General features: G+C 46.8%; 1 protein-coding gene across 1 annotated transcript in view; it reads left to right on the top strand.

The window, feature by feature from the left end:
- MFN1 (mitofusin 1) overlaps nt 1-22,988 on the top strand; it is a 210,041-nt gene that overhangs the window by 66,783 nt on the left and 120,270 nt on the right. Inside the window, exons 10-12 of the mRNA XM_086944376.1 lie at nt 1,380-1,501; nt 9,831-9,957; nt 16,218-16,322. Of these exons, the coding sequence (XP_086800502.1) occupies nt 1,380-1,501; nt 9,831-9,957; nt 16,218-16,322 (354 nt within the window). The remainder of the gene's footprint in view (nt 1-1,379; nt 1,502-9,830; nt 9,958-16,217; nt 16,323-22,988) is intronic.

The raw sequence follows: 22,988 nt of genomic DNA, 5'->3' as shown, positions 1-22,988 counted from the left end.
GCATGTTAATCTATGACCGACACCAACGGTGCAGAACCACTGTTACAGGTAAATGACTCTTATTTTTTTTAACAGTAACGTAAACAGAAAATGACAGAAGATGACCTCACAGTATGATGGCTGCTGTCTCACAATATGCAGGAGGTGCCGTCTAAAAGTAGTAACTATATTCAAGATTAGAAAGCAACAACTGTACATTTGTAATGCAGATTGATTTTCAAACACTTGACACAGTGCACTAGATGAGACATGCAGAGCTTGATACGATATTCCACTTATGGCATCTAGAGGTGGCAGCAATAAACCAGGAAAGGCTATAAGTACTGTCAAAATGAGGCTTCCAGAATTAGATAGGGCACTTGGATTGACATCTGCTCTCTCCTGCTTCTTTATTAACTCTATGTGCACCCAGCATTTCTGCTCTTCTTTCCATGTTTTTAACATTGTTTACCTGCTTTGATATCATGCAAAATGAGATGCTAAAGGACAAGAGAAGCTAGTGCTGCAGTTCCCTTTGCTTTAATTGTTTTAAGTGAAGGAAGTTCAAAGTCCTGCAGCACATGCTATTCTTGGTTAGAGATGGTGTGACTTTGTGGAGATTAAATTGTGGGCATGTGTAAGTGTGTGTTGCTGCTTGTTCTGTATCCTGTTCTGTGTGTATGGAAAGCTTCCAATTCTGTTGGTATTTGTACAACGGTATAGGTGTAGTGGAGACACACATATCATTTTCTGGGTGATGTCAATTTTGCCTGTGATCTATGTGGGGATACTTCATCTCTAAGGTATTGTGTAAAACAGGCAGTAATGGCAGACATATTGTAGACAGAAGACAGCCAGGTTGCGAATTATGTGAAATAGAAAAGCAGTGGACATAGAAATAACAAATTAAGTATGTTGAGGATGATAAACACCAGTGGAGTGTTATCACTTTATGTGCCAAAGATGACTAATCAGGATGTATACAGATAATATGTTTAGTTCAACAGATGTACAATCTGTATCTAAAATTTAGTGTTTTCCTTCAAGTGACACAATTATTGTACATGAAACAACATGTAGGTCGCTTTTGTTTTGCGATTCACAATCTTTATATATCTTCAGATACATCACTTTATACTATTTGGTTTAATTTGTTTTTTTCTGTTGGCCTCAGTACACATTACTGTGGAAAGATAGGTACTGGCTTACTGTTGCAATGCCACATTTCAATTTTCTGTTTATTTTGATTTGCTTTTTTAAAATTATGTTTCCTTTCCATTTTGAGTAAAAGGCAGCAGTAAGTGAGTACTGCGTTAAATCCATTGTTGATTGGAAAGTTCATATTCCTGAGATTGTTGATCTGGAATCACAGTAATGTGTTCTGACTTGGGCCCTCGCAGGAGTGTATCTCGCAGTCAGCAGTGAAAACAAAGTTTGAGCAGCACACTATCAGAGCTAAACAGATAATAGATGCTGTGAAAAACATAATGGATGCGATTAACGTGGCAGCAGCAGAAAAAAGGTGAGCCAAATTGTTCTACACAATTTATTTTCCTTTCATAATGATATAGTAAGTGAGACAGGAACTTCTTTAGAAAGCGATGTGAAGATTTACTGTTGTATTAGAAATGAATTTGGAGGCAGGTGGATTTACTAGAGTAATTGAAATTGATAAATATTTTAAACTAAATCCCTATTACTGTGGTTTTCACTGTTCATATGTAAAGCCCTATTACAGTATAGTTCCGGACACAAGCAACGTTTCCGGCTAATTTAGAAGACATTTCAGATTAGTATAACAGTTGCTTAAAATGTGTCACACACAAATAGTCATAGCCAAGAAATTATGAAGATGTGCTTTTCGATTAAGGTGCTGCAATTACAGATTTACTCTATTTAAGGTCTGGAGATAGCAATTATAGGGCAATTGCTAGAAACAAGTCTAAAGAAAAATAGAAAATTTAATAAGGTGGCCTACAGCAAGACAATAGTTGTTAAGGATTAGAAAGAAATATTAAGGGGAGAAGATAGCTAGGAAAATATTGGGAGTCTGGCTTGGGTTTCTTGACCTAGCTAACCACCAGTTAATATGCTCAAGTGAAGGAGAGAAGCTGGGCTAAGGAAGGCAGCGATAAGATGGTAGCAACAGAACTTAGTGGGCTATTAATGTGAGATCTATAGGAGAAAGCAATGGTAAAAAGATGTATACTTTCAAGCTCTTTGCTTGTATTAAATTTGTTTAATCTATTGCAGCAGAAAGCCACAACAAAGGAATATATGTCCTGGTTAAGTAGATAGGATTAAGGTTTGACATGCAGCCTGTAAGAGATGGCGAAATACTGGATTGCATAACGATCTCGAACCTTCCAAAGTAACAAATAAATCATTACATTATGTTTAAAACAAAAAAGAGCCACCTGGGTAGATGTGACCTGTGGTATCTTATTTCACTGGACTTTGACATCAAACCCCTCCAAATGTAAAAACACTGAAATGGTGTACTTTTTCCATAGGCATCGGATTCTGTGCACTTGTTTGGAAAATCCAGTAATGTAAAGTGTAATTTTGAAAAATGGGTTACCAACTATCATTTTGTTGTTTAGTCTCTTCTTAGAACCAATTCTTCAAAATAGTATTAGCACCATCTTGTTCTCATTTAATCTGTTTCCCAGTGACTAGAAATAAAGAATACAACTCCATTAGCATTTTATGTATCATTTATACAGGTGTTTAAAATATATCCTCAGTGAAGAATAGTTTATTTTATAGGCTTTAATCATTTATTTCTTATTGTTGGAGATCCATATGTGCAATTTTAATCCTGTTCACATAATTGTGATTCTAGAGCTCTTCTTGTTTGAAGCTAGTCATTATTAATATTATAGCGAGCATATTACTGAAAACAAATCACACCAGATCAAAAGAAAAGAAAATGGGCATACCTACCTGGGTGAGGAAGAGTTAGAGCTAAAGAAAGGCTAACCTAATTAATAGTTCTCCAGATAGTATCCTCCCCAAACAAGAAATGTAGGTACTCACTAAAGCCTCTCACATTTACTCTTAAATGATGCAGATACTAACCCTACAAAAAATAACCAACCATCAGGATAGTTAAACCTCTGATCTTTTGTTTATGTTTAGATTTCATACTCCGATTAAAATTAAAAATCCACTGCCAGTCCCAGTTCTTTGGCAGAGTTCAGAAACGTATTGTGTTAAGCTTTATTCGCTGACCTTGATTAAATGACCCAAAGTGACCATAAGAAGAGAAAAAGTATATTTTGTAATTGCAGAACAAAATAACATTGAGATTTCTAAAAAGACAAATCCATCATAATATGTAAAGTGGATAAAGGACACTGATTTTTACCAGGTGCATTCGTTTTTTACAAACCAACCTGTGTACTAATGGGTCTTTTTTTTTTTTTTAATTTTTAAAACCTTTATTATAAAAGAGCACACAGCTATTCAGCCTAACATCCCGGAGGCAAGGCAGCATGACATAAGGAGAGAAAAGTGCAAGGTTATTTACAGCAGTACTTTGAAGGTTGTTTTTTATTTTTTAAGTTAGAGAACTAAACCAAGAAAGGAAACGCCTGAAGGCGCGAGAAAGAGGCAATGGAGCAATAGAGTCATCAAGGAGTCGGCAAGGGGCGGAGAAGGTCGGATAAAGAATCGATAAAAGAATGAATGGAAGGTTAGGGAAGGGGGGGGAAGAAAAGACAGGAGAATTGCAAACAGTAGAATACAGTTGGTGTCACAGGCTACGGTGATGAGTGCTCGCAGGGGTGACAGGTTCCGGCGGCAGGCACACATCTCCCCTGTACTCATTCCACGCCCCCCACACTTTATTCCATGACTGGGGCCTCCCCCTGGCAACATAGACCGTCTTCTCTCGGAACATGCACCAATCCATGTTGGCTTTCCATTGTACCACCAGGGGGGCTGTAGCAGAACCCCACTTTTGAGCAATATCACGTTTGGCAACCATATTGTCCAATGTCACCCAGCGAGTCTGCGCGGTGTTGTGATCAGTCGGTTCCCAAACGTTAAGGAGACACCTCCGCGCCTCCGCAGCCAACACTACACCAGTCACCTCACCCATAATACGGTGCACTCTCTCCCAGTAGGGGGCAATAACGGGGCATTCCCAAAGAATATGTAAAAAGGTAGCGAGAGCACCACAACCTCAACGACAAAGGCCATCCGGCGAGAAGCCCATATGCAAAAGCCGAGGGCCGGTAACATACACCCGGTGAAGGATTTTAAATTGCACCAGGCGGAGACGCGAGGAAATAGCGACCTCCTTAGGGGAGGACACTGCACTCCGCCAGTCCTCATAGTCAAGCTCCAGGCCATCTGCCGTCCATTGGTCTCGCAAGCGAAGGAGGAGATCAGTTCGAACATTAATCAGTTTCTTATACGACAGGGAAATAGCGCTGTCAGGCATATGGCCATCCAGTATCCTGTCCTCCAAGGGGGAGCTTTCGGGGAACTCTCCCTCCGTCGGCTTGGCAGATAGCAACGCGTGTCTCAACTGGGCATAGCGGAAAAACTCCGCATTGCCCAAACGGTATTCAGCCTGCAGTTGAGGAAAAGTCTTGACCCCGCCCTTAATAACCATGTCGTTCACTCTGGAGATGCCTATGAGATCCCACTTGTCGAAGCCCTTGGTGTGCCATAGTCTGCCCAGGATATCCGAATCGTACAGCGGGGTGAATCTAGTCAGCCTGCCCTGCCAACCCTGCGCTTTAGTGATCGACCGCCAAATATGAACCGCCGTCTTGGTCGGGCCGGACAGGCGCCAGTCAAAGGACCTAGAATACAGGGCGCAGTAGTAATTGCCACCGCGTAAGAGCCACCTGTCCATTGCGTAGCCTGGGCTATCAACAGGGCCATACAATCCGTGGTTAATAGCAGTGAGTTGAGAGGACCAATAGTACCGGCGTACATCCGGTAGGGCTATGCCACCGTCATACCACGGTAACGTGAGCTTCTGGATGGCGACACGGGGCCGACCGTCCCAGAGCAAGGCCCGTTGTAAACCCTCAATCTCACGGAAATAGCGAGCCGGAACCGGGTCCTGAGTGTTTTGCAATGCATACAGGAATCTGGGCAAGGACATCATTTTGAACAATGCTGCCCGGCCCAGAAGAGAGAGCGGGAGCTTGCGCCAGTTATCCACGTCTCTCCGCAGCCGCTGGAGAGGGGGGAGCAGGTTATGGTCATATCTTGCCTTGGAGCTACCGGAAATGTATATTCCCAGGTACTTGAAGCCCTGCCCGGCCATCTGGATATTGCAACCTCTGGGGAGGCGCGGTGTGTCTCCCTTAAGAATGTAAAGGGAAGACTTGGCCCAATTGATGACAAGGCCAGAATGACGTCCAAAGAGCCTGAGCACGTCGCATGCCACAATAAGCGACTTGCAGGGAGAAGTAAGGTATAGCAGAATGTCATCCGCGTATAATGAAACCCTATCTTCAAACCCTGGGGCCCAAGTTATGCCATGTAGGTCCGGGTGCGTTCGTAGCATGGCCGCGAGCGGTTCGAGAGCCAGGGCAAACAGGAGAGGCGGCAGGGGGCAACCCTGCCTAGTACCACGGTGAAGGGCAAAGGACGCCGAAACACGGCCGTTGACTGTGACATTAGCCAGCGGGGAGGCGTAAAGGAGTTGCACCCAACTCACAAAGACTGGTCCAAATCCAAGCTTTGCCAGCACCGCCCAGAGATAACTCCACTCAAGGGAGTCAAAAGCCATTGTGGCATCAAGGGAAGCGAGCACCGCCGGTTCCTCAAGGGTATGAGCTCTGGCCATAACACCATGGAGCCGACGCAGGTTAAGGGCAGTGTTACGGTGGGGAATGAAACCCGACTGGTCCGGGTGTACCAAATCACCGATGATTCCTACCAAACGGTTAGCAAGCAGTTTGGCTAGGACCTTAGGCTCCACATTCAGGAGAGAGATAGGGCGATAGGAGCGGCACACATCTCTCGGTTTCCCCTCTTTGTGAATAACCACAATGGTGGCCAGCCTCTGATCCAAGGGGAGGAGGCCCTCATCAAGTGCCTTCAGAAACATAGTCCGCAAGTGCGTGGAGACCACATCCGGTCGAATCTTATACAACTCGACCGGAATACCGTTGGGGCCAGTCGCTTTACCCGATCTCAATGCACGGATCGCCAGGGCGATCTCATCAGCAGATATGTCTCGATCCAGGTCAGCACGGTCCTCTTCAGATAGACAGGGAAGGCCAATCGTTGAGAGGAACGCAGCCGAGTCAGCCTCGGAGCGATCTGAGGTGGAAGTGTAGACCCCCCGGAAATAATCAGCAAAAGACTCGGCAATAGCACTTGGGTCTGTGACGGCAACCCCATCGTCGCCCAAAATCTCAGGCACCACGCGGCTAGCCATCTCGCGCCTGTCCAACCAAGCCAGCAGCTTCCCAGCTTTATCCCCGACGTCGTAAATACGACCTTGTTGTTCCTTAGCCAGGGCAAGGGCTGCGTTCGTGGCGAGATCATGGTATTCCATCTGTTTAAGGGAGAGGGCATGCAAAAGAGAAGGGTCGGGCTCAGGTCCCAGTCGGGACTTGAGGCGCGAAACCTCGTCTTCAATGCAGGCGAGGTCGGCATCCCTGACTCGCCTGGCCTCCGCAATGAGAGCAAGAGCCTCCCCCCGTAGCACAGTCTTAAATGCCTCCCACAACGTAATAGACGAGCCAACCGAACCCACATTCTCCGAGAAGTAGAGATCGATGGCCTTGGCAAGGAGCGCACGCGTCTTGAAGTTACGGAAATACCAAGGGTTAACCGCCACCGGTCGATCAGACAGGACGATATTGAAATCAAACGAGACCCACAACGGGGAATGGTCAGAAATACCCCGCGCCAAAAAACGGGCCTCGGAAACGGCAGATGCGTGCGCAATCAAGGTAAAAACGTAGTCTATACGGGAGAGACTACCATGGGCACCCGAAAGAAAGGAGAAATGGCGGAGCGTAGGATGTAATAGTCGCCAGCTGTCCACCAAACCCATGGAATCAATAAAGGAAGGCAACCACAGTTGGGAACTGCGGAGATCCCTCGGCGGTTGGCGGTCCAGGGAGCCAGAGCAGACTGAGTTGAAGTCACCCCCCACTATCAAAAGACCATCCGGCAAGGACAAAATGACGCCCCCAAGGTCCTGAAAAGTACTGGATTGTAGGCCGGGGGGAACATAAACCGAAAGTAGCGTGAGGGAACGCCCTTCCCATCTCCCCGTCACTGCAGCGTAGCGCCCCCTCTCATCAATCACAGTGGCATCTATCGCAAGGGGAAGAGACGCACGCACCAGGATTCCCGCCCCCCGGGAACCCGAGGAGAACCCAGAGTGGGCCACCATCTTGTAGCCTTTACGGTTAAGAGCCTTGCAAGAGTTTCCAATCAAATGCGTCTCTTGTAGGAGTACAATATCGGGCATATGTCTTTTAAGCAGTTGTATCACCACCCCTCTCTTAACACGATCACCCAACCCGTTAACATTCCAACTGATCACTTTTAGTTTCCTACCCCCCATTGTCCCACAATCCGACCCATCCAACCCCTGCCAACCCAACCAACAAGTGAAAAACATCAGTAATCATGACCCATTGCCTAGAGGAAAGAAGAGAGAAAGAACAAACAAATAAACCTGGACAAACGAACCCCCCACCCTGCACCCCTGCATCAGACTAAAAAGCCCCCCCAACCAGCAGTGTGCCTGTCGCCCCATAAACTACTCTACAAAAAGAACCAGAGGAGAAAGGAATCTCCGCGAACACCTCCCGCCACCCTCCATGAAATAACAGGAAAGTCAACAGGGTCCCTGAAGAACAGTACCGACAGTCTCATGAAGCGGGGTCACCAACCGCCTGTAGTACACATTATAGCCAAGTCTCATGGATCCAAGCCACCAGCTGCACCTCCTTCGTGTTCATCTCGAGCATCTCGACGCGGCGACAGAGTGTCCAACCATTCACTCACATTCTCAGCGAAGTCAAAGAACAGGGCACGGCCCTCATGTTCCACCCGGAGTCTGGCAGGGAACATCATAGAGTATTTGTACCCCATGTCTTGCAGGCGCCGCTTTACGCCCGCGTAGCTCTGGCGTTGTCGTTGAACAGCCCTGGTAAAGTCCGGGTAAAAGTGTAGTTCAGCGTTCTGGTACTTAAGCGGCCCATGCCGTCTGGATGCCTGCAGGATCGCGTCTCGGTCCCGAAAGTTGAGAAGCCGTGCTACGATGGGTCTAGGCGCCATGCCCGTTTTCTGCGGGCCGCCCGAATCCGATGGGCACGATCCACTGAGAAAAAGTCACTGAGACCAGATGGTGCCAAATGGTTCTTGATCAAGTCCTCCACAAAGAGGTCCGTAGCCGCTTCCTCCGATCCCTCCGGAACACCGACTATACGGACGTTCTGTCGTCTGGCACGTCCCTCAAAGTCCTCCAGTCTCTTCGAGAATTGGTCCGCAGTCATCCGCAGGTTCCGGACCTCGGTTTGCAGCTCCGAGACGTCGGCCGTTAGGCTGGAGGTCTTAATGTCCAATGACTTCACTCGATCATTAGTCTTGCCCAAGTCGGCCCTAATGAGAGTAAGATCAACAGCCATAGTGTCCACCTTGTGAGTTAAGGTCTCATGTTGCTGCTGCATGTCAGCTCTGAAACTAGTGATGGCACCCATGATGTCGCTCAGGGTAGGCTCGGAGCCATCAGGTGAGCCTGAAGGTGGAAGGCTCTTGGCAGAAGACCCCGTGGCAGGCGGCGTCCTCGGCTGGACATACCGCTCAATTTTACTCTGTTGCGACTGATTTCTTCCGCGGACGCCTTTGTTCGACGTCTTGTCGGGGTCCCCTCTGCCCGCCATATTGGTTCCGATGAGAACAAAGGCTACACCAACCAAGTCCGAGCCCAGCGAGCCAAGTAGAGAATCCGAGCTAAGCAGTTAGATCAGTTCGATGGTAGAACCCTCTATAGGCATCAGCACTCCGCCAGTAGGGACAGCAGACAGCCACTACGCAGTCAAATCGTGCGGAGTGGCGGAGACCGGAGAGACAATGGCACAGCCCTGGCACGGAGTTCCATTCGACGTAGCTCCGCGTAGGAACCACCGATTCGGAGGCGGAAGGCAGCTCCCGTCCCAGTAGACCATCAGCAATAATAATCCACCCACGTGGATCAGGATTTCAGACAGGATATATGAGGAGGATCGGAAGGTCCACGGAGCTCCGAGCTTACGCGGCCATCTTGGTTGCCCGCGAAGCTCCTCCTCCACTAATGGGTCTTTTAATAAAATACAGAATTGTAGTGGGTCCCAGTTAAACCTTACTCATGAATGTTAATGAGGCAGACCAAAAATTAAGGAATAAAAGAAAACAGGATGCATTAAAACAAAGAAATATTAAAGCTTTAAAAACGTTTGCATTTTTAGGAATGATCAGTGGTCTAATGGACCATTGTGTACCCCTAAAACATGTTTTTTCCACATTCACGAAGGGGAAGGGTCCATTGGCAACTCCTTCATGTTTTGAAAATTACTTACCTTTCTGGTGTAGGTAAAATATTAATATTTTGCAACCAGATTGCGGGCACAAAACATTAATAAAGACCTGAAGTAATCAGCATTTGGAATAAATGCTCTAAACATTCACTTTCCAAATAGTGATTGGGTATGGTTTCCTAAAGCCATTTAACAGTTTGGAACGCTTGCTTGCTGAGGCAGGGAAAACAAAACTTAGAGGGAGCAGGAATTGAAACATTTGGCCCTGTAAAATATATTTGCTCATGTTGTTTATATGCTACCTAAACCATAGACTTGTTCGTTGTACTCTACTCCCAGGGTTTTTTCAATGGAAGAGCGAGAGGATCACAGTGACAGGTTAGACTACGTTCAAAAGCAGCTGTCCCTATTGACCGAAGATATGAAGAAACGAATCCATATGATGACAGAGGAGGTGAAGTCTAAGGTAAATTACGTGCTACATCAGTTTAATTCTGGGACTTCAACTTCTATATTTTCGCCTGTGTTTTCATTCAATATTATTTAATTTTTCATTTTTAAATTGCAGTTTTAGGTTTTGGTTTTTACATATTTTATTTTTGAGATCTTCTGTGCTTCTCCCTAGACTGTACAGAATGTTCCACGTGATTAGACTTATCCTAAAAAGGTCAACCTAGCTATTTCAAGTTCAGGAATTACCTTTTTGAATTTGATTTAACACACCAGTGAGTGATTGGGGTCTTCCTCACCCCAATCACACCCATCAAAGGAAACTTTACAAAACCCAATACCTTTGATATTCCTCCTAGGAAGACTGCTGGAACTGTCCTATTTATGTGGCATTCTTCTGTTGAATTAATCCTCGGAAATGCATCCATCATGTGATTTCAGTGCTTAGCATTGCACACAACTCTGTAAAGAAATTAATAAATGTGCTGGTGGACCTTCCCACTACGGTGTCTATGCAAGAGCACACTGCTTGTCTCTGCCTGCAATTACTATAGCTAAACTTTGCAGATGGACCGGAGTAAACAGATAGCCTGCTGCTCTTAGTGGCCAACAGCATTTCCTAAAGGGTGACCTGGTATTTCCTGTTATGTCATATGTCTTAAAACTGGGTAGCATGACCTGGTAAATGCTTATACGGTCTGCTTGTATAATTCTCTCTTGTGTCTGTAGTGAAAAGAACAGTTGGGAATCAAAACTTCAAAATTCTGATAAGTTGGTTATCGGCTGCTCACACATTGTTCATTGCCACAGGAATATACAGTGGCATTTTTCTTAAAACAAATCAAAACTGTGGCGAATTCAGTGACGCAGAAGTAATCTTATTTTGTCCATGTTGTTGATTTCAGTTGGCAATATTGTCTGGCAAAGTAGGTGGCAGAGGTGGAAGCAGATTATTTCAGTTTATCTTGTAGACATCTGTTTTATTCATAGGCTGGACACCATTATTAATGACCTGGTTCAGCCATTCATCAGGGTAAGATGTTTACTTTGTCCTGTGTATCTAAAAGGAGCTAGCCTGATGTGCTTATTACTTCTTTTTTTGGGTATATTTTTTTAATGTTATAAGTAAAGCATGACAATATGCATCAAATCATAGGTAGTGGAAAACAAGATATCCAGCATCGTACATATGTAGACTGTTGTATACAGTTAAAGTGGTATGCTACTGGGCATGGCAGAGTTGTAATTGTAATAAGGATTTATGAAGCGCACTGTGACCCTAGGGTATCCTGGCTCTTAGATACATGAATTCTGCCGAACCAGAAGTAGTGGAGGAAAGAGGGATAGATCAGAGTGAGAAGATCAGAAACCTATGCTCTAGGATAAAGCAATGTCTTCAACTTCTTCCTGAACTGCAGCAAGTTCTCCATCTGCATCATGAGTTGTCTGTATCTATAGAGCAGAGTCCTGTGTAGCTCATAGTCTTAGGTCAGTTGTTCGAAGGATGTAATATAGATGTGGTCCCACTCTTCTCCCAGCAGAAAGATCGCGATATAAGGTGCCATGATTTGAATCTTGGCAGCTGTGCCACTTGTCAACCTGGAACCTCCCCAAATGGGGTATGGCTAGTGAGTTTATCCAATCAGTAACCATGTTTTAAGGTCTCCCACCAACACAGAATTGGAGTTTTGTGATTTCTGGGAGTGAGCGGGGGAGGTCCCACCTTAAAGCAAGCATAGAGAGGTTTTCTAAGTTATGCAAGATGGAGTCCTGTCTGTCTCCAAAGAGCCAGTTTTTGACTGACACCAATTGCGCTGCCCAATAAAAGAGCTTGAGGTCTGGGACTTCTAAACTGCCCTTGTATGTGGGAAGAATACATTTTTGATAGTATACGCTAGGAAGTTTGTCTACCCACAGAAATTTGGCAGTTCTGGAAAGAAGGAAGACAGGACTATAAACAGAAAGTTTTGTAGCACATAGGCGAAGTGTTTCTACACGATAATGTTATCAAGTGCCACCCTACCAATCAGATTGAAGGTCAAAGATCATCTTAGTTCCAAATGTTTGCGAGTATTTCACATAATTGGGGCAGTATTCAAATCGCAGGCTCTCACTGGTGAATATTATTCTCAGCTCTGAAAATCGCCATCTACTATTTGTACTCCCTATTTTTGCAGCATTGGGACACGTATATTACTGTACACAGACCTAGTGCCACCGTGCATGTTCTGTCCTAGATGTGGTGGGATTTCTTATTTTCTTAGATACTGGAGCCTTCAAGCCATTTTATCATCAGGATCATGGGGCCACCCTGCTGTTTTGCTAGGCTCTGCACAAAGCAATCACTGGAACATGTCTTTAAAGGATACCTTAGATGCTAAATGCTGCACTCTCCTAACTCACCTCGTTGACGTTGCATGAACCATAAAGCTGTTGGTGGTAATGTGTCTAAGCCTTTGCTCAGCAAGTTTAACACAAGTCGGTTTCAAAGAATCCCTTCAACTCTTAGCTGAGATAATGTACCATTTCCATAGGAAAAGCACTCATAAGAAATATATGCATCAGTAAAGAGCCCTTCACACGGTGAGCTGAAGCCCTTCTAATGCATTGGTGTAGTGGTTCAATCATTGCCACAGTAGTCTACCCCTTGCCTCTGCTTTTAATGGACTCCTTGAACCCGATATGTTAATTATGTTTTTTTATTTTTAGAAATCATGCCCTATGCCTTTCCACACCCCCCTCTCGTTCGAACTGTTCCTCGGAAATATTGTTTAGAGCATGCCCAGTAGTGTTTTTGAAATGTTCGTTAATGGGGATCTTGGGTAAAGAAAAAATTATGATTAAAAGTTCCCTTCTGATTATACCTTGGAGCTTGTGTAGGAGATATCGTACTATAACTGTTTAATCTTGTACTTCTAGAGTACACCCTTATTTCAAATTAATTTTGTACTGTGTGACCTCCCTGCCCTGCTTGACTCAGCAGACCATTTTAAAAGCCGAACACCTTTGGGGATTGCCAAGAAGTGGTGGCAGACGCTAATATTTGTTGATTACCTGATAGTCCTACGATCACTGTACAGTCTCTTAGTCCCATGTACTTTATATGGATAGACCACAGGCTTGATGTCCTCTTGCAACAGCCTCTTTAAAACCTTTTATAAAGGCAAAACATATTGGGTGAAAAGGGTTTTAAAGCTGTTTTCATCTGAATATTTAAGACCGTCCATCTCAATCCAGGCTGTGGATATTTGTTTTTTTTCTCACATTGTTTACATTACAATTCAATTACCAATTTGAAAATAAGAGATCACTCTTTTTTTCAAGCTGTTATCGTCTAGGTGCTTCCATTAGCAGTATTTCCCTGGTTGGATATGGATAATACTGCTGCAAGCAGCACAAGTCACTGGTCTGTTTCATATATTTATTGGTGCTGTGTAGCGCGGTGGCAACGTAAGTGGAAGCCAAAGGGGAGGGGTTTCAATGAATCAATAGGTCTAAGAGTTTACCTTTGCTGCAGGTACTACAGCTATGAACAAAACAGGAAACCATTGCAAAATGCCTAACATGATGACTTAATTTGCAGTTAAAAACACAATTATATATAAATGGTAATACATATTGGCAAGTTGATAAGCCCATTAAAACAAATATTGTCTGTTTGTTGAGGTTGTTTCTTAATGTGCCATTACCCTTTATCAGCCTTTCTTATTCACCAGTGCCCAGTTTCTTATAGGTAGGACATATTTACAAGAGGAAAAGAATAATGTACAATGGTTGTTTCTCATTGGAGACTTCTAATTCAGCCCATCATGATTGTGGCACTCAAGTCTTTTACACATACTATTTTGTGGGCAACGGGGAGGCAGGGTGCAGGAAATTGGGTTACTGGTTGAGGAGGTAAAATACTACTCCAGCAGCAGCAGCCACAACTAATGTTGGGGTGAAATCACAAGTAAACACCAAATTGACCTGTGCTTAACTAACCCTCTAGTAGCTTGGCACAAGCAGTCAGGCTTAACGTAGACACAATGGGCAAAGTATTTATTCAGCACTTTAAATAGTAACAAAGTGAAAGTACAACACAAGAAAAATCTCATAGCAATTTCGAAACCTAGAGTAAAATTTAGTAAACTATTTGTGACCAAAACGAAAACATCTAGGAGATATAATTTTAAAGTTTTAAGTGATAATAGTGACTAAAACACAATGCACCTACTGTGATTGTCCTGGTGTGGTGCGACCAGATAAAGTCACACGTTCAGGCTAACTGCGATGGAGCGTGGGCCAGACACAGGGACCAAGGTAGGCCCACTGAACAAGGTACCTTAAATTCTGGTTTGCAGAGGATTGTGACCTCCCACGCCAAGGATGCATCACACATCAGTGGTTCTGAGAGAGCTGCAAGCTGCGTGGGGCAGAGTCCTGCCTTGTCTTTGAGGATGCCATCAATGAGGAGCTTGTGGTGCAAGGGCCTGCATTAATGCGTTTTGGACGGCAGTTCAGAAGAAGCTGTGGGACTGCGATGCAAAGTCCTGCATCACCGCCGAGGATGCCTTCAAAGATGGGCTTGGAGTGAGAAGACTTGTCTTGAATATGTGTCACGCATCAGCGGTTTAAAAAAGACTGTTGGCTGCAATGCGAGGTCTGGCGCTGGGTTGCATTGCGCTGCAATGTTTCCGATGCGGTTGCGTGGAGATGCATTGGTTCTGAGGTCCAGAGCTAGGCTGTCGGGGCACCCACAGGCCCACTTTCAAGTGTATAATCAGAGTCCAGGTGCTCGGTTAAGGTGGTTGGAGCCTTTTCTGTCCCTGAGGATCTGATCAGGATTCCAGCCCAATAGCCCTTGGAGTCACTCTGGTGGTCCTGGGCGCAGGTGCTGTCCTTTAACTCAGTCAGTAGGGCAACAGAGTAGCAGTCCTTTTAAGTCTTCCACAGGTCCAGTAATGTGACCCAGGGTACAGGCTGCAGGCACCAATTGGTTAGGAAAAGAATATTCCAACTTTTAAAACATGTGTCCGTCTCGCTATGAGGCTGTGTACTTTCCTTGTTTACATCTTGTTACATTGTATATATTACTAAGCGCCATGCACATGTTTTTTGTTTGAAGATACCCCTGACAAAGGGCATTTTTAGTAGCCCGAAATGCATTGGGGGTCTTCTTATAGTCCGCTTACGAAGCATGCTAAGACCTGCTGATTATTGTGAAACCATGTCACAAAGCGGACCTTTCTGACATTAAAAGGATTTGATGGAAGACATTGTTTACGTGTGATCATCACACATTCTGAATCCATGTACATGGAAATTCACTGCAAATTATTTGACAAAGCAACTAATACATGATTGTAGCATATTGATACATTGGTATACAGGTGTTTATCCCAAATTTTTGAAATCGTAGTGCACACTGTGTGTAGAGCACTTGTTCTGGCTACTTTCTTCAACTTTCTAAAAGTGGCATTTTCAGAGTTGTGACTTACAATCCGACCTTACCACTAAAGAGGTTTTTAAATGACAATTCTTTAGACAGCAACCATGATATTCCCACAGCCTCTCAATTGAAAGGTACAATTTTTTAAATGTGATCAGTTAACCCAATGTTACCCTGGGTGTGAGGTAGGCCTTGCAGTAGTGAAAAACAAATGTTTCATTACCAGGACATATAAAAGTTAAAAGTACATTTCCAATTTTTTTTAATGCACTGCACCCTGCCCTCTGGGCTGTTAAGGACCTACCCTGAAGTGACTTGTATGTATTAAAAAGGAAAGTTAAGGCCCGACAAAAGGTTTATTTTGCCAGGTCGACATTGCAGTTTAAAACTGCACATACCTGCTGCAATGGCTGGCCTGAAACATGTTTGAAAAGGATACTTGAGTGGGTGGCACAATAAGTGCTGCAGGCCCACTAATAGTATTTAATTTACAGATCCTGGCTAAATGTAGCACCGCTTACCTAGGGACTTCCAAGTAAATTAAAATGCCAGTTTGGTGTAAGCCAATGTTACCATATTTAAAGAAGAGAACACAAGTAGTTTAGCACTGTTCGCAATGACAAAGTGTGCAGAGCCCTACAACCAGCAAAAACAGGAGGATGTAGGGCAAACTGTTGGGAAGTGGGGTGGGGGGACCACACCAAGGATTTCAGGTCTAACACAGGAGGATGTGGTTGTGTAGTGAAATGTGTATTTAAAACATTGTCTTAATCTCACAAAATGTGTTTTACTTTCACACAATTACCAAATTATTAGATTTTCAATATGCTCAACTTTTGTTACAGGTGTCAAGTGCCATGAAAGATGAAATCTGTAGACTTTCTCCACTTGTTGAAGAATTTTCTTCATATTTTCACCCTTCAACAGAAGCATTGAAAATTTATAAAAATGTAAGTTGGCTAAATATTTGAGTACAATTGGAGATTCTTGTTCATCTGACTAGGTCTCATAAACTTTACTACATGAACTTCAACTGGCGGATAACTTCAATGATATGCTTATCGTCCATCACTTCAAACATAATGTATTGAAAGTAGTTAGTGCATTGTGTTTTTTTCCCTGTCTGCTTTGGACAAAAAACAATGTTGTTGTGATGTTTTTCCTCCATCTATGAATGAAGTTCAAGTGCTTGAGGATTTCTCTGCTTTTACTAGTATTTTATTTTGATTCACTTCTGTTCTGTGTTCTGTTGGGTTCAGCTACATGCTTACTTCACCACTCCTCTTAGTTGTCAGGGGTAACCCCTCCCCATTAACAACTGCTCACTTTTTCTGACCCTTCATCCAAGTCCTTTGCTGATAATACCCCACGATTTGCTGCATCCCAGTGTTCATCCTCCTGGAAAGACAAAAATGGTTGCTCCTCTTTTCGTGGTGTGCGAGATTTATTACAGAGGAGTATTATTTTACTTCCCTTCTTTTCTCTAAATTACACAACATTTGGGGAAGGGTCCAGCAGACTTACTAATAGTTTTGATTTAGATAATTCTATTTTAAGGATTCTTGTTGAAGCAATTAAGCAGCGCCTCCTACTCTTCATATTGGCCACACATCCTTCATTGATTTGCACCTGGTTTTACACTCTTCCGTAAGTGTTTATTCTTAATTCATCTCCACGTACTTCATCAGTTGTATCTACTTTCTCATTCTTGACAATAGCCATCTATATTTTTTATGATTTATATTGAATTGTTGCAAGAAGTAAAACTGTAAGCATCTTTATAGATATAAACTGTTCATGCACATCACTTTCTACACCAATGCTTTTTAATCAGGGTTGAATTGCCCTCTCTTCAACTTAAAGTAAGAGTTATAATCTTTGATCAGCTAATAGAAATTCCTCCTTTTTGCCATAGACAGACCATTATCCTTTCATTTTATTTTATCACAGATTAGTGTACTGACATTAGACCTCCGATTGAGCGCATTAGGTTGAAACATTGACCTTTCAAAGTAGAACAATGAACATTGGATCATGAACAACCACCAATTATAATTTTCCAAACCCATTGTGTTTCTCTCCCTACCTGGAATCCTTTTGCATCATTGATGCTCATACAAACACATTTCTACTATTGTAAGTAGAACATGCTTTACTCACGGTTACCGGTCTGCACCGCCGGTGTCTTCATTGCCTGGGCCTCGACCACGACGACAAGGCCTGCTCCGTCTGTCGGGCCCTGACGTCTAAAGCTAGGCGGGAGCGGTCCCGCAAGCGACTCGAGCTCCGGCAGTCGGCCCCGCGCCGCTCGAGGTCCCGGTCCGCGAGGAGGTAGAGGGACCGGTTGCTGGGTCGGAGCCACCATAACTCCGGGAGTCGTCCTCGGTCTTCGGGCTCGAAGTCCTCAGGTAAGCACAAGAAGTCGAAGAGAATTCATAGCTCTTCCGACTCCCCCTGACGCTGGCGTGACGCGGCCGGGGGTTCGGGCGACTCCGCCGGAGCCGCGGGCGTTGCGGCCTGCTTCATACCCGTCGGTCCCTGGGCAGAACGCGACGCCGGAGGAGATTGAGGCCTTCCTCACGGCCATGAGGTCGCTCACTCCTCCGTCGGGCTCTGCGGCGCCTTCGGGCCCAGCAGCCCTGTAATGACCTACTTCTCTGTATGTTTTGGTGCTTCTGTCAGTCACCAGGCCATTACTTACTACATCCGTTTCTCAGGATCCAGAAAGACACCACATTTCACCATTGACACAACAAGCAGCTGGCAAGCGTTTTGCTATGACTCCGCACGAAGAGAGCACATTCCACCCGATAAGAACCGGTCCTCTCTGATTCACTGCTAGCGAACAACACATGAAATCTAAAAAAAAAATATAACCTCTCACCTAAAGAGGCTCAGAAGATAGCCGCAGTTTAGAATATGGAGTTGCTCAATCATAGGCCTCTACTACTTGGAAAACAGAGTGATATTAGACCACGTCTAAGCTAATAGGCTAAAGTCATAATTCACCTAACTCAAATAACACTATGCACTTAATCCCTCAGTATCCACTATGGAGCACATGTGTGCACCATCACCAACAACACTGCACCTCGACATCCCATACCTTCTATTCTTTGGCAAGATTATTCTAATGCAAGACCATCCTACACTAAGGCTAAGGTAACATAGCACACTAAAGTCAGTACACAATGCTGGTGATCGAGGGTCATCACAGAGCATCAGACCACTAAAGTGGCTAATTCACTACAGGCCCCGACTGGGGGTCCCAGCGGGTCGGGCGCTTCGGCCCGACGCCGTCGGGTGCTTTGGTCCCGACGCCGCCTGTGACTTCGGTCCTGGCGCCGCAGGCCCCCGCAGGATCCAGGTCCGGATCCGGGTCATCGCCGGTCGACCTTACAGCCTCGCCGGCGCCGCTCTCGACGCCGATGGGAGACTTCTACTTCTATGACCCGACCCCATCCTTTGGTCCTGAGTTTCAGGAGATGGGTGGCGAGGGGGATTGGGAGGGGTCTGAGGACCCTCTGGCACAGGAGTGCCAGTCTTATCAGGACTGGACAGGTGAGCAAGGGGAGGCCAGTGGTCTGGACACCTCGCAGGACACTGGTTTTGTCTCCCCTCCTATTGTGGCTACGGAGGAGGGGGCTGCCTATAGTGTGGTACTGACGCGGGCGGCCAAGGCCTTGGGCCTGAAGCTCCCCGTCGCGGCCGTGAGGACTAACCTCCTCACTGAGGTCCTTAAACCGCAGGCAAGCTCAGCCCAGTCTCTGCTGCTGTTTAATGAGGCCTTGTCTGACGTTCTTCTGGGCACTTGGTCCAAGCCCGCTACAGGTCAGCCTGTAGATAGGAACGTGGCCAGATGCCACCGCCCGGCTCCGGGCAACCCTTGCTTCCTGTCCACCCACCCCACCCCAACCCGAGAGCCTGGTCATCCAGGCCTCTAACTCCCAGACCGCATTCCCGGCGGCTCCCCCGATCGGGAATCCAAGAGGTACGAGCAATATGGGAAAAAGTTATTCTCCTCCCTGAGTTTAGGGCTGCTGTCAGTCAACACCGCGTGCCTCTTGGGCCGTTATACCCACTCTCTGTGGGACACGGTCGTGGACATGCTGCCACAATGTCCGGAGGAGGTCCAGACTAAACTCACCCAAGCCCTTGCGGAGGGTCGAGATGCAGCACGGTACTCCATCCGGTGTGGGCTGGATACCACTGACTCACTGGGCAGAGCGATGGCAACGACTGTGGCGATTCGTCGCCACGCCTGGTTGAGGTCTGCCAACTTTTCGGCTGATGTCCAGAACACCCTTACGGACATGCCGTTTGATGGCCGTCGCCTCTTTGGCGACAAGGCAGACCATGCGCTTGAGCGCTTTAAGGACTCCAGGGCTACAGCCAAGTCCTTTGGCCTCTCGGCCCGCGCCAGCAAACGGCTGCTTTTCGATCCTTTTGTGGCCAAGGAAGGGGCGCCCCACACGTCCTGCCAGCCACGGGCCGCAGACTACCGGCCAGCGCGGTGGCGGATGTGGAAACCGCTGTGGCGGCAGTCGGGGACAACGGCGAGGCCAGTCCACACCTGCCCCTGCAGCATCCGCCTCATACCCTTCCTAGTCCGAGCTTTCAGGCCCATGTGACGCCAGTGCGGGGCAGGGTTTGCCATCACCACCTCCACTGGTGCACTGTCACATCGGACAAGTGGGTGCTGCAAATCGTCCGAAGGGGCTACTCCCTCCCCTTCGAGGCGACCCCTCCAGCCATGCCACTGCAGTACCACCGCATGTCGGGGGATCACTTGGCACTTCTACGAGAAGAAGTTACGGCCCTCTTGGCCAAGGGGGCCATCGAGCGCGTTCCTGGGCCAGAAGTATGGTGTGGTTTTTACTCCCACTACTTTCTGGTACCCACGAAGGGCAAAGGGGGCCTAAGCCCTATCTTGGACCTGCGGAACGTCAATGGCTTCCGCCGGCAGGAGAAGTTCAAGATGCTGACACTAGCTCAGGTCCTAGCTGCCCTGGACCCAGGAGACTGGATGGTAGCGTTGGACTTGAAGGACGCCTATTTTCATATCCCTGTCCTGCCGGCCCACCGGCGTTACCTGCGGTTCACGGTAGGCCACGAGCACTTTCCGTTTACTGTGCTCCCCTTCGGCCTTACCAGCGCCCCACGGGTGTTCACGAAAGTGATGGCGGTAGTCTCAGCTCATCTGCGCAGGTTAGGGGTTTCAGTCTTCCCCTACCTCGACGACTGGTTGTTGAAGGCGGGCTCGCTCCAGACAGTCGTCAGCCACCTCCAGACTACAGCCGACCTCCTGGACCTGCTGGGGTTCTCCATCAATGTGCCGAAGTCACACCTGTGTCCCTCTCAGAAGCTCCTCTTCATCGGAGCGGTTCTGGACTCTGCACAGTTTCGGATTTATTCTCCCGAGCAGTGGGTTCTGGATATTCAGGCTCTGATTCCGATCTTTCAGCCGTTATCCTGAGTCTCGGTCAGGTTGACGCTGCGGCTGCTGGGGCTGATGGCCTCCTGCATCCTTCTGGTGCATCACACCAGGTGGCGGATGCGGGCTCTGCAGTGGGGCCTGAAGTTTGTGGGCCCAGCATCAGAGCAATCTGTCCAACCATGTCTTGATCTCGGAGGGCACTGCAAGACAGTTGCAGTTGTTGCTCACAGACCGCGATTGGGTCAGCGGCAGATCCCTCTCCCTACCCCACCCGGAGCACGTAGTTGTGACAGACGCATCCCTCCAGGGCTGGGGAGGCCACATGGGAGAGGCGGAGATCAGAGGCCTCTGGTCTCCGGCGGAGTCCCGGCTCCACATCAACCTTCTGGAGCTTCAGGCGATCCGGCTTACACTGAAGGCATTCCTCCCCTCTGTCCGGGGGAGTGTAGTGCAGGTGTTCACGGACAACACCACCGCCATGTGGTACTGCAACAAACAGGGCGGGGTGGGGTCGTGGACCCTATGCCAGGAGGCTCTGCGCCTCTGGTGGTTCAACACCTGGCAGGTTCCCTGAACGCCAGGGCGGACAAACTCAACCGTCTGTGCATGATGGATCACGAATGGCGTCTGAACTCGGACATGGTGCAAGGCCTCTTTCAGCAGTGGGGAGAGCCTTGGTTAGATCTATTCGTCACAGAAGAGAACGCGCAATGTCATCAGTTCTGCGCGTTGGAATTTCCAAGGAGGCACTCGCTCGGAGACGTTTTTCGCCGCGAATAGAGCTGCGGCCTGTTGTACGCCTTTCCGCCTATACCACTTCTGCCCAGAGTGCTGAAGATGAGGCGCGACCAGGCCCAAGTTATCCTTGTGGCTCCGGACTGGGCACGAAGATACTGGTATCCCGAGCTACTCAGTAGGTCTTTCGATTCCCCCGATTCGTTTGCCTCTCCAGGAGGACCTTCTGTCGCAGCAGCAGGGGACGGTCCTCCACCCGAACCTGTCCAGTCTCCACCACCATGCTTGGAGATTGAGCGGCGACAGTTGAGGCCATTTGACTTGCCTCCTGAAGTTTGTGATGTAATTCTGGCAGCCAGGCATGCCTCCACAAAGTCGGTATACGCCTGCAGGTGGAACAAGTTTGTGGCATGGTGCACAGCAAAGGCTGTGGATCCCCTTTCTGCCCCTCTTTCTGAGGTTCTCCTCTTCCTTCTTTCTCTTGCCCAGCAGGGCTCTGCTCTTTCTTTTGCCCAGCAGGGCTCTGCTCTGGGCACTATCAAGTTTCTGCCCTTTCCGCCTTCTTAAGGCTACCTGATCAGCCTTCTTTGTTCAAGTCCCAGGTTGTTAATAGATTCTTAAAGGGCATCACTCCTATGTTTCCCCCTGTTCCTTTCGTGATGCCTCAGTAGGACTTGAACCTTGTACTTACTTTTCTGATGTGCGCTCCCTTCGAGCCACTTCATAACTGTCCTCTCCGTCTTCTTACCCTTAAGACTGCTTTTCTGGTTGCCATCACCTCTGCCAGGAGAGTGGGTGAGCTCCAGGCTCTTTTATCCAAGCCTCCCTTCTAATACTAACCTGTTTCTTTCAGATGCACAAGTTACTTACCTTCAGTAACGATATATCTGTAAGAAACAGTAGTTAGTATTAGATTCCTTACCGCCCCACCCATGCTCCCCGTTATGCGAACCGATATCTAGGGTTAAGGTCATCTCCTTTCAGGGCCCTAGTTTCATGGCACCAGTGTTGGTTTTTATCATGGCTCTGCGTTTTTTGGCGCGGAAAAGCTGTGTATAAGAACTGACGTCAGTACGCAAGGGCGGCGTCTAAGTACTCCGGCGGCGTCATCCCAGCGCCAAGAACGCCGACGACGGATGCGGAGCCGCAGACGAGTTCTACCAACACGCAGGGGTACTGCTACGTAAAAGTTTCCGGATCCAGTCTGACGCCTGGGGATATTCCAAGGTAAGGAATTTAATACTAACTACTGTTTCTTACAGATGTATAGTTACCGAAGGTAAGTAACTTGTGCTACAGGTTGTCTAAATGAGACAGTATATGGGCCTCAATTCTTTAAAGATTGTTTCCAGGTTGTTGACCTTGACTTGTCTTCTTTATTGATTGTCCCAGCCCATAAGGTCATCATGAATGATAGCCCCACTATTCAATGTTTTGAGGATAC

Source organism: Lissotriton vulgaris, chromosome 11 (assembly GCF_964263255.1).
Source record: "Lissotriton vulgaris chromosome 11, aLisVul1.2, whole genome shotgun sequence".
Taxonomy (NCBI): domain Eukaryota; kingdom Metazoa; phylum Chordata; class Amphibia; order Caudata; family Salamandridae; genus Lissotriton; species Lissotriton vulgaris.
The sequence above is the reverse complement of the archived record's forward strand: the minus strand, read 5'-3'. Positions and strand labels throughout refer to the sequence as shown.